Source organism: Lemur catta, chromosome X (genome assembly GCF_020740605.2).
Source record: "Lemur catta isolate mLemCat1 chromosome X, mLemCat1.pri, whole genome shotgun sequence".
NCBI classification, from domain to species: Eukaryota; Metazoa; Chordata; class Mammalia; order Primates; family Lemuridae; genus Lemur; species Lemur catta.
Window position 1 is genome coordinate 55,386,242 of NC_059155.1, and position 12,598 is coordinate 55,398,839.

Here is a 12,598-nt window from a genome sequence, read left to right on the forward strand (position 1 = left end):
GGCGCATGCCTGTAGTCCCAGCTACTCGGGAGGCTGAGGCAGGAGTATTGCTTGAGCCCAGGAGTTTGAGGTTGCTGTGAGCTAGGCTGACACCACGGCACTCTAGCCTGGGCAACAGAGTGAGACTCTGTCTCAAAAAAAAAAAAAAAAGAACCAGTGTTCGTTTTCTTTCCTGTTACTCTCCCCAATTTCCATCTAGCAAATGAAGGACGTGTCTAGGTCCCATTTTATTATGTTACATAGCCTTTTTACCATTTCTGCAAAGGAACAGATGTCTCACTGGGCTGGAGCTACGCCTTTGCTCCTTAGCTGTAGAGATGGATCTCTAGGTTCTTTCCAAGGAGGTAAGGCCAAGCTGGGATGCATAATCGGTATAAGTAACAGGGAATGCTGCAGTGGTTCTGAGGAAGAACTTTATAGTCAAGGAAGGGCTTGTGGTCTTCTTGTGGAATCATTTTAATCTTGGCTTATAGGTCTACTCCTTTTGTACGAAGTTGTTACCCACTTTTTCATTAAGGATGTTCACAACATCCTATCCAAACCCTACCTATGGATATTTTTTATCACTGAAGCCATTCATGATGCCTCTCTACTCTGTCTGTTCTACGTTTTACTGCCAAACATTCTTGTGCCTGGAAAATCTTTATTCACATTTTGTCTTGCTCAGAGATGAGAACTATTAGCTTCTTGCCAACTTTCTTGCCTTCTCTTCCCCTACCTCTCACTTCTGTCTCTGCCCCTTCCCTTCCATTCCCCCTTCCCAAATCTGTTTCAAGGGCCTGTGTCCAAACTGTTTCATTTTCTACTTAAGATTTGTTCTTTCCTGGGATTTATCTTAGAGATATATTTTGTTTTGTTTCAATATACCATGTGGGGTTTTTTCCCCCTCTGTACTTTGTTGCAAAAGCCATGATGTAGCCATTGAGCACTGAGCCACATTTTCTGCAGCTATGGCATTTTGCAGCCTTCTCATCTGCAGTGCAGCATTGAAGCAACTGAAAAGGCAGAAGACCTGATCAGTTTTTGGACAATTTGGGAACTGTCATGCTGCAAGTAGATTGTTAGGAGAGGAGGCCTTAAGTGTTAGCTTTATTCAAGTATGGATTTTTGGACAAAATTAAATTCCATTTCCTACTTTCTATAACTTTAAACCTGATGTAAGAACATGGTAATATGTTAATGTGTTTGTCCGGTCCCTTTCTTTATGCAAATATTTCAGTGATCTTTTAATTTAACTTATTTTTAATATATTCATGTGGATGAATTCCTCCAACAGTAGTTTGTCTAAGATAGGATAATTTCTTTTGTGATAGATACAAATGCTGAGTTTTTAAAGGCTTGGGTTTTCCCTTTATACTCTAAACCCTGCTCTCTTTTCCCACCACTATGGTGTGTGAGTCTAAAGACTCATGTACTAAAGACTATGAGCCTAAGTTAGAAAAAGGCCTCGAGTTTCATACTGTGTCCCTTTCCTCACTTTGTTCTCCTGCATTGGTATTGTGAATTTCTGTGTAACTCACTCTTTTCTCCCTTAACAGGGTTGTTGGTACAGAGGAACGTATTCCTATTCCCCTCATGGATTACATCCTTAATGTGGTAAGATACATCGTAGGGCAAACTGAGTAAAGGTGTGTGCTTTTCTGGAAAATATGTGGGGTTATCAAAGAGTCCAGTAATTTCCATATGTATTTTCGCTATAACCCTTAAAGTGTGAAGGGGAAAGATGTGCAAACCTTTTGTTTTTGTTCTGTTAGACTGGTTTGCCAAAGATTAGTCAACATGCTCCCCCCCTCCTTTTAGTCCCAGTTTTCTGTTCATTTATTACCATTCCCCATCAGAATCCAAACAGAGTGGGCTTTGTTATACCCGTCTAGTATAGTTTGAACACCCTAAACCTGAAATGCTCCAAATTTCGAACCTTTTTGAGTGTTGACATGACACTCAATGGAAATGCTCAGTGGATGTTTCAGATTTGGGATGTTTAACCTATACTGTAAATGCAAATACTCCAAAACCTGAAAAAATCCAAAACACTTCTGGTCTCCAAACATTCTGGATAAGGGATGTTCAACTTATGTTTTCCAAATGTGTCCAAACATAATTTTTCCCCATTACTTCCCCTTTTCCCCCATTAACTTCTCTCTCTCCCTTTCTCTTTCTCCCCCCCCTCTTTTTTTTTTAATCACTGTGACCTTTTCTTTTAACTTCCTGAGTATCTCACAGGAAAAAGTGAAGAATTTAAATTTTCCCAGAACTGTTTACCAATAAGGGAAAGCCCTGTAAACATTTGTTCTAGTCTATTAAGCACTCCCAAGACTTCCAGAGATAGTCTCTCTTGTGCCTATGTGTATGTTGCCGACATTTTACTTTCTTACTCTTTAAAAAATGCTTTTGGGGGGGGGACAAACTTATCTGGAGTTCCAGGTTTCATTTGAATTTATAAGCACATTTGCAGAAAATGATCCATGATATTTGCCTTCAGGGAGAAGTGGCATATTATCTTTCAGGGAACACTAAGTGAGCAAATTAAAAGATTAGACCTGATTCTTCCACTAATTCATAGTGTTGGCCCTAAGCAAGTCACTTAACTTCTCTGTTATCTCAAATTATCTGACTCTTCTTGTGGTTGAAAAGGTAGATCGGGAAGAAGTTGTAATTATCCTTTATTTCCTGGATGTTTTAGGGTTCATATCATATATCTAACCCTGTGTACCTGAGGTTTTAGTATTGTACAAAATACTGATTTCACAACTACAAGGCGGTATACCCCTGTCCTTACTCCAAGCTGGCCTTTTAGTTCCAAGTGTCAGGCTCTAACTTTTAAAAAATTTTTATTACCTAGATGAAATTTGTGGAATCTATTCTGAGCAACAATACAACAGATGACCACTGCCAGGAATTTGTGAATCAGAAAGGACTCTTGCCTTTGGTTACCATTTTGGGTCTTCCCAATCTGCCCATTGACTTTCCCACATCTGCTGCCTGTCAGGCTGTTGCAGGTGTCTGCAAATCCATATTGGTAAGAAGCATCTGGCCAAATATTTTCATTTCTTTTTAGAAATCAATTTTGCAATACTTCTGTATATATGTTTTTACTGTGGTCTCCCTTCAACTAAAAAATAATGAATAAATTTGTGTTCTAAAAGTGAATTTTGTGACTGATATATAGTGTGTCATGTTATTTCTCACTGAAAAGTCAAAGTATTTTTTCTTTGTTCCAGAGTTTGGTGTGTAGTTTTAACATGTTTGAATTTATTGGAGGGGAAAGTGTATCTCTAAGGAAGCTTTATAGCTGGGTTTTATTTTATTAGTGCGTTATCCTTCTTTGTTATGGATGATTTTTATCACATTCTGGTATGTTTAGTCTTGTATGTTTTCCCTTTTTCAAGTTTGGTAGTCATGTATTTTTTTTTTACTTTCTTTCTTTGATAGTCATGTATTTTAAGCATAATTTACTTATAGATCATTGCTCAAATTTTGCCAGAAATGAAGCTCCTTTATTTGTTTTATTTTTCATAGTGGTAAACTACATAGAACATGAAATTTACCATCTCAACCATTTTGAAGTGTACAATTCAGTAGTGTTAAGTGTATTCACATTGTTGTGCCACCAATCTCCAGAACTCTTTCCATCTTGCAAAACTGAAACTCTACCCATTAAACAAATACTCTTCAACCTCCCTTTCCCCACAGCCCTTGGCAACTACCATTCTACTTTTTGTCTGTAAATTTGACTACTCTAGGTACCTCATATAGGTGGAATCATATCAGTGTTTGTATTTTTGGGACTGGCGTATTTCACTTAGCATAATGTCCTCAAGGATCATCCATTTTATGGCATATGTCAGAATTTCCTTCATTTTTAAGGCTGAATAATATTTCCTTTATGTATATATACCACATTTTGTTTATTCATTCATCTGTCAGTGTACACACTTGGGTTGCTTCTACCTTTTGGTTATTGCGAATAATGCTACTATGTGAATATTAGTTACAAATATCTATTCAAGACCCTACTTTTAATTCTTTTGGATGTATCCCCAGAAATGGAATAATTAGATCATATGCTAATTCTGGTTTTTTTTTTTTTTTTTTTTTTTTTTTTTGAGGAACCACCATACTATTTCCCACAGCAGCTCTACCATTTTACATTCCCACCCACAATGCTCAAGGATTCTAATTCTCCACATCCTCACCAACACTTAATTTCTATTTTTTTGACAATAGCCATCCTGTTGGGTTATGAAGTGGTATCTCATTTTTGTTTTGACTTGCATTTCCCTAGTGATCAGTGGTGTTGATCATCTTTTCATGTCCTTGCTGGCCATATATTAAATATATATCTTTGGAGAAATGTCTATTCAAGTTCTTTGCTCTTTTTTAATCAGACTGTTCTGTGGTTGTTAAGTTGTAGGCGTTCTTTCTGTATTCTGGATATTAATTCCTTATTACATGATTTGCAGATATTTTCCCCATTCCATGAGTTGTCTTTTCACACTGATGTTATTCTTTGACACATAACAGTTTTTAATTTTGATGAAGTCCAGTTTATCTTTTTTGGCTTCTGGTACCCATGCTTTTGGTGTCATATCCAAGAAGTCATAGCCAAATCTAGTGTCATGCAGCTTTCCCCCTATGCTTTCTTCTCGGAGTTTTGTAGTTCAACTCTTATATTTAGGTCTTTGATCCATTTTGAATTAGTTTTCTATATGGTGTAAGGTAAGATCCATATAGACCCTTATTTCTGGGTGCTTTATGCTATTCCATTGGTCTTTTATGTCTGTCTTTAGTCCAGTATTGTAGTTTTGATCACTGTAATTTTGTAATAAGGTTAGAAATCAAGAAGTGTGAGATGTCCAAATTTTTTTATAAGATTATTTTGGCTTAGTTGAGGTCCCTTGAGATTCCATATGAATTTTAGGAGGGATTTTCCTATTTTGGGGGAGGGATGCCATTAGGATTTTGATGGTGATTACATAAAATCTGTGAAGCTCCTTTATTAGCTGGGTTGTGCAGTGATAAGTAATTTCTGCTAAAAATCAGAAATCCAGTCACTTACAGACTTGGAAAGATCCATAATTGTGGCATAACTTCATTTTATGTTTTATTTTTATTTACTCTTTGCAAATATTGAATTGAGTGCTCTTCATAAGAGAGAAAGGGGAAAGGACTGATCATCTTTATCCTATATCTAAGATACTATGCAAGGATAGATAGATTTATTTAAAGCCATAGTAAAGCACATACATAATTTCTCCTGTTTTGCATGGAAAGTGATGGTATTTTGCTGTTACATTTTTCTCCAGACTGGAAATCACAAGGGTCACATAATTTTTGGGTTGTCTCATAAAGCAAACAAAGTACCTAGCTGATGCCTATCCCCAAAAACATCTCTCTTCTTTTAGATAAAAAAGAACATTATAATAGTGATTCATATCCATGCTTTGGAACCTTGCCTAACATTGCTCCCTGATGAACAAAATTTGGAATTAATATTACAGTATATAGTCTTTGCTATAACAGTATTCCAGTTTGGCCATCATAAGTATGATTTGCTCACCAAGTTTGAAAGTGTGTTGCTCTAGAAAAAGATGTTTGAGGTATGTCATACCTGGGTTCATATTTCAGCTCCACCTTTTACCAGGTGAGAGACCATGGGCATATCCGAAATTTGGGAGACTTCATTTAATAGTCACTTCCATTGTGACTATTAAGGACATGATGCATATAGAGTTGATTATATATTAATACTTTAATTATTCTTCTTGTTTCAGACACTATCACATGAACCCAAAGTCCTTCAGGAGGGTCTCCTTCAGTTGGACTCCATCCTCTCCTCCTTGGAGCCTTTACACCGCCCCATTGAGTCCCCTGGGGGCTCCGTGTTGTTGCGAGAACTGGCTTGCGCTGGCAATGTTGCTGATGCTACTCTTTCAGCTCAGGCCACACCTCTGCTGCATGCACTCACTGCTGCCCATGCCTACATCATGATGTTTGTTCATACTTGCAGAGTTGGACAGGTAAAAATATTGTGAACATGTTGGTTTAAAGCCAGTGAAATACCTAGGGCATACACTTGTCAGGTTATCATGCTTAGAAGCAGATCTGCTTGGGGTAGCAGCTGAAATAACAGATTTAGGATGAGATTTTTTGACAGTATTTATGTTTTTTGGTGAGTGATTTAGGTTTATGCTTCCAAGTTGCTATGTACTTTGAGTCTCCTTTAAGTTTTTTGTGTTAGAAGTTGGATGACCGGCCGGGCTTGGTGGCTCATGCCTGTAATCCTAGCACTCTGGGAGGCCGAGGTGGGTGGATCGCTCGAGGTCAGGAGTTCGAGACCAGCCTGAGCAAGAGCGAGACCCCGTCTCTACCAAAAATAGAAAGAAATGATTTGGACAGCTAAAAATCTATATAGAAAAAATTAGCCGGGCATGGTGGCGCATGCCTGTAGTCCCAGCTACTCGGGAGGCTGAGGCAGTAGGATCCCTTAAGCCCAGGAGTTTGAGGTTGCTGTGAGCTAGACTGACGCCACGGTACTCACTCTAGCCTGGGCGACAAAGCGAGACTCTGCCTCAAAAAAAAAAAAAAGAAGTTGGATGACCATGTAATTTATCACATGAGCTGGAACTTTTTTTTTGTACTGGAACTTTAGGAGAGTGAAAGAGTTTATTATAAATAATTGCCAGGCATCAATTGATCTGTACCATCTGTATAGGCAAACTGGGATACCTGGTCACCCTTTTTTAACAGCCAAACCTCTATCAGGTACTCATCTGACCATATTACTTTCTATTCTTTGTACGAATGTATGTAGCCTGGTTATAGGATGGTGTGGAGCATTTCACCATAGAACATAGTAATTAACAGATTACTAAATATTTCCTGTGTATCAAACCTATGCCTGTAGCCCATAATCTCTAGTTCTAGAAAAGGCATTTTTGTGTATGTGCTCACAATTTTACTACCTTTATTGCGCAGGTAATTGATTTCTAAAGATTAATGGTGTAACAGCTCAACAGCCTTGCTTTATGCTATTGAGCAGGAGTGTATTCTCTGCCACCTGTGGATCAATCAAATTCGAAATCAAAAGGCACATTTATAGACTATTTAGAAAATTAAATTATATAACAAAAGTTTAGGGGTTAGGGGTTTATTTTTATGACTTGCCTTTTCTTTTTTAAATGAAATAAAATGAAAATTAAATATTCAATTCAAGGAATTAAACAAATCCAAGTATTTATTGAAGTAAAGAAATTGGAGGAAAATAAAGCCCCCCACTACCAAGGAAAAATTTAAAAGTAGTTAATGAATCTATAAAACTGTTTCTTTGATTCAGAAAAGGTTGCCTGTGATGTTTGTCTTTCACTTTAAAAAAGCAATCAGAAGAAATGAGAAGGGATGTAAGAGACAGTCTGTAAATATTGTAAGAGGATACCTTGTGGAACTGTGGTCTTAAATGTGGACATTTTGATAAAGTAGACAACTCTGTGAGAATAGCAATATAGGAAAAATAGAATCCCTTATTCTTGTAAAACAACTGAAAGTTGATTTTGAATATAATTATTCAGAGAACATCCTAAAGATGAAATTCTTTCTGCTTTGGTTGCAGAGTGAAATCCGTTCCATCTCCGTAAACCAGTGGGGTTCTCAGTTGGGTCTGAGTGTTCTGAGCAAGCTGAGCCAGTTATACTGTTCCCTGGTGTGGGAAAGCACTGTCCTCCTCTCTCTGTGTACCCCGAACAGGTAAGAGAATAGTCGTCTCTTTTATTACTCTGTTAGCTTTTCTGACAGAGAAACTAAGCTCAGTGAATCTGAAGGATTGTTTTGGTAGGGGGTGGGAGGATATAGTAAAGAATTCAGAGGCTTCCTTGTCCTTCCCACTTAACCAGTCTAGGGACTTGCTGGCAAGTTGTAGTATCTTGTGCATCTTTGATTTTGGTATCCCAATTATGCTATGTTGGTTGGCATGGCAGGTGTTTAAAATTTGGTCCTACTGTTAGCCAGATATTTAAAAATTGAGTTAGAAACTTTATGGGGTGCTACCTCAGGAATTGCAGGTGTTTTATTCTATTCAGGTTAACCTTCAGGAGGAATAGTGTCAGCCAAGCAAGTTAGAGACCATGCACAATATAAGAGGTGAACTATCAGTGTTTTTTTGTTTGTTTGTCATCTCCCTGCACCCCCACCCTCACTGTTTCTCTTGTTGCAGCCTACCATCTGGGTGTGAATTTGGCCAGGCGGATATGCAGAAACTGGTTCCAAAGGATGAGAAGGCAGGTACGACCCAGGGCGGAAAAAGATCAGGTAACTCCAAGAAACTAAAATCCTAGTCATTAATTCTCTTAAGTTCTGCTCTTTTGTCTTTATAGGTTTATTATGAAAGTTTAGTTAGTTCTGCCATCCATAGTCCTCAGTTTAAATCCTCTCACTGATTTGCAATTACTTTTTATTATTAAAATTAAACTATTTTTAGTCATTTTCTCCATAAAAACATATACATGATGATAAAAAATTAGAAAATACAGCAGAAAGAAGAATCACCCGTATTTCTACCACCCCCCCCCAAAAAAAAAATAACCATTTTGGAAGTGTCTGCATAATCTTTTTTTCTCAGAGGGTATTTGTGATTGTCTTAGATAAAAGATTTCATAGATCTCTTTTTTCACTTGTGTACCATGCAATGGTACATGAATTAACCATTCCCTGTTTGCTAATGTACTATTTTTAAAAATAAACATCTTTTGTGTAGTTTTCTGCAAATGTAAAATTGATTGCTAGAAATCACTATATCAAAAGATACGGTAGGATTTTACTTTTTCTTTTTTTGTTGAGACAGAGTCTCGCTCTGTTGCCTGGGCTACGGTGCCGTGGCATCAGCCTAGCTCACAGCAACCTCAAACTCCTGGGCTCAAGCGAGCCTCCTGCCTCAGCCTCCTGAGTAGCTGGGACTACAGGCATTCGCCACCGTGCCCGGCTAATTTTTCTACATATGTTTTTAGCTGTCCATATAATTTCTTTCTATTTTTAGTAGAGACGGGGTCTCGCTCTTGCTTAGGCTGATCTCGAACTCCTGAGCTCAAACAATCCGCCTGCCTCGGCCTCCCAGAGTGCTAGGATTACAGGCGTGAGCCACCGCGCCCGGCTGGATTTTACTTTTTGATGTAAAATCTCAATTTTTATGCTGACTACATATTGAAATAATTTTGATTATGTTGTCTTAGATAATATATTGTTTAAAACTTCACCTGCTTCTTTTTGCTTTTTCAGCTACTGTCTCTCATTCTGATCCTTTTACTTTTTAATGTGGCTACTGGAAAAGTAAAAATTATGTATGTGGCTCACATATTAGACAGTGCTGCTTTAGAAAACTTCTTTTATGTAATCTCACAATAAAAATTCCAAATTGCAATAAGCAGAAATCATACACAATCTTCTGACTCTAATGCAACAAACCTAAAATTAATAAAAGCAACTTTCAAGAAAGTATTTTCTCCTATGTTCTATGTCAAGGAGGAAATAAAAATTAATAAACTACTAAGAAAATAAGGAAGGAAGATAATTCTTGATATAAAAATATATCAGATATGCTTAAAAGTTGGACTGAAATTACTAAGCAGGAAATTTCTAAGGAATAAAGATAAAGCAGACATAGCTTATGAACCAACAAATGAGGACTTTTATATACAACAGCTGGCTATTATAGGCAGTAGGATAGAATCAATAAACTACACACAAACCTCTGACAAAATGAGAATCTCAAATTTAGTCAAAATATACCAATTTTAACTAAGGTAGAGTAAAATAATTTACTGGGAACTGAGAGTGAAATTAGATTCACTGTTAAAGAATTGCCTCTCCTATATTTTTTCCAGCAATTTCTTTAACACATTTAGCAAAAGTAACTAAGTTTCTATATAACTTTTTCAGAACATTAAGAAGAAAACTTGGCGGCTTGTTTATAAAGTTTGCATAAAGCTGATTCTTAGCTCTAAGAGCATCCCCCCCCCAAAAAAAAAAATGACATCTCACATTAATATGCAGAATTCTTAAATGCTAGGAAATAGAATTCTCCAGTGGTAATCTAGGATGTTCAATTTGAATTTATTCACAAACTATAACATTCTAACAGGGCAGCCACATAGACAGCATCAGACACCGTGTACACTATATGTGAATGGTACCTCCTGGGTTGTGCTGTGCCTACAGCAGTCCTCCAAGGTAGCCATGGTTTAAAACTATTCATATACTCTCATTTGAAGATGTCAGCATTAGCTACTTAGTAGAGCTACAAACAGAGGTACATATCAGTATAGTATTTTGGTTGTGGTTTTTTTTTTGTTTGTTTGTTTTGTTTCCAAATTTAGGAAGTCATGGAATTTAAAGAGTAACAAACGCCATAGCTCTTTCTTGGGACTCTTCAGAACAAGGAACCAGGTAAGTTCTGGCTCTGCGTGGTCTTATTGCTCCCCTCTTAATGTCTGCAGACGGGGAACAGGATGGAACAGCTGGAAGTATGGATGCTTCTACCCAGGGCTTATTGGAAGGCATTGGCCTAGACGGTGACACATTGGCTCCCATGGAGACAGATGAACCTACTGCTTCAGACTCTAAAGGCAAATCTAAAATCACACCAGCCATGGCTGCCAGAATCAAGCAAATCAAGCCTTTGTTGTCAGGTGAGTGATTCTCTTCTTTCTACTCCCTTTTCTGGTTTTCAGAGCCTTAATCATTCCTCAAACAGATTATGTTGAAGAGGCTGTGTTGTTTTGTTTAAGGAAGTTTAAAACGTTTGTGACTCATTTTCGGGTGTACTTTGTTGAGTGCCTACTATATGATAGGCTCTGTACTAGCTGCTAAGGATACAGAGATGAGAGAATCCCTTCCTGGGAGCCATGTCTGCCCTCTCTTCTTTAATTCCTTCTTCCTACTCACTCTTCAACTATTGCAGATAGCTTCTGCTCCTACCATCCCAGTGAAATGTTTCACCAAGGTACCTATAACCTCCTTATTGCTAAGTCCACTGAATATTTTTCAGTTCCCTTCTTACTTGTTTGCAGCATGATAGTTGACCCATCATCTCCTTCTATAAATACTCTTCCCTTGGGTTTTGTGTTATTAAGCTGTCCTAATTTCCTGTTAACAGGCTACCCCACCCAGTCCTCTTCCTTTTTCTGTCCCTTAAACATAGCTGGTAAATGATAGTCTGGTGTTTTATTAAAGTCAGTCTGGCAGCTCTGTGGAAACTATATTGGTAGGATACACAAGTACATTAAAGACGTGCACTGATCTTTTGCCATCTTTTGCCCTTTATTGTGATTTCAGTGTTTGGGGAACCTATTTTGTATGTTTCTCAATAGTTGCCACTCTCAAACACCTCAGTATAGAGGAAGGTGAAGAAAATTCCTGGGAATCTTGGGCCCTGCTCAAAAACAAACAGAAAATAGCCTTTGTTGTTTCCCTTTGTTATCTTAAATTCCGATGAATTTTACATTTTACTCTTAATTTGTTTACTTCTTCATTTGTTTTAGTTTGAAAGACTTCTAACACCCTAAATTGAAGTAAAAATGTCCATCTAAGAAGATGTTCATGTTTATCTCTCCTTGCTTTGTTACACCTCTTTAACCTTGGAGCATTCAGGGATTTCTGTGTGGGCCCAGTCCATGCATTTGATGTCTGTTTCTTTGTGGTTACTGGCCTTTTGTTTTCCTCTTGTCCTTGGACTACATTTGAGCCACTTTGCTGTCTATTCACCTGAAAGCAGTGTTGAGAAAGTGTAAATCTAATGTTTGGATATATTTTCCCATTGATTTGAATTCATTAGGTTTTCAGAGTCTAGGTATACCCAACCTCCAGCCAGGTGATTCATCTACCTATCTGTATCCTGTTCCCTAATTAGGATTAAGAAATTGTACTTTGGATGGAATAGGAAGAAGACAGGACTGTTTCCTTCTTCATATGCTGTATTCATCTGAGCTTCTTACTAAGTTTGAGCAGCATGTGTGATGCCAGCTCAAGCAAAGTCATTTTTTACATAGTGGGTTCATATGTGCGTGTACATCCTGACAAGACATGCAGTTGACCCTTGAACAGCTTTGGGATTAGGGACACCGACACACCATCCCCAGTCTGAATGTGTGCACAGTCAAATCCACATATAACTTTTGACTACTCCAAAACTTAACTACTGATAGCCTACCTGTTGACTGGAAGCCTTAATGATAATATAAACAGTCGATTGACACATATTTTGTATGTTGTATGTACTAATACTGTTCTCTTACAGTAAAGTAAGCTAGAGAAAAGAAAATGTTACTAAGAAAATCATAAAGAATAGAAAATATATTTACTATTTATTAAGTAGAAATGAATCTTCATAAAGGTCTTCATCTTCAAGTTGAGTAGGCTGAGGAAGAGGAAGGGTTGGTCCTGCTATTTCAGGTGGCAGAGGCTGAAGAGGTGTGGAGATGAACGGGAAGGCCGAAGAGGTATGCACACTCAGAGTAACTTTATAGAAATACATTGTAATTTCTCTCTGACATTTGCTTTTTCATTTCTCTAAAAATGTTTCTATATGATACCAATCCTTCCACCGTTTGCT

General features: G+C 37.6%; 1 protein-coding gene across 16 annotated transcripts in view; it reads left to right on the top strand.

Annotated features, from left to right (window-relative positions):
* HUWE1 (HECT, UBA and WWE domain containing E3 ubiquitin protein ligase 1) overlaps positions 1-12,598 on the top strand; it is a 153,637-nt gene that overhangs the window by 81,352 nt on the left and 59,687 nt on the right. For 15 of the 16 annotated variants that reach the window (XM_045537607.1, XM_045537610.1, XM_045537606.1 and 12 more), the window contains 6 exons: positions 1,539-1,596; positions 2,843-3,019; positions 5,775-6,020; positions 7,610-7,743; positions 8,210-8,304; positions 10,485-10,676. In XM_045537607.1, the coding sequence (XP_045393563.1) occupies positions 1,539-1,596; positions 2,843-3,019; positions 5,775-6,020; positions 7,610-7,743; positions 8,210-8,304; positions 10,485-10,676 (902 nt within the window). The remainder of the gene's footprint in view (positions 1-1,538; positions 1,597-2,842; positions 3,020-5,774; positions 6,021-7,609; positions 7,744-8,209; positions 8,305-10,484; positions 10,677-12,598) is intronic. The other variant, XM_045537619.1, reaches the window with a different exon arrangement.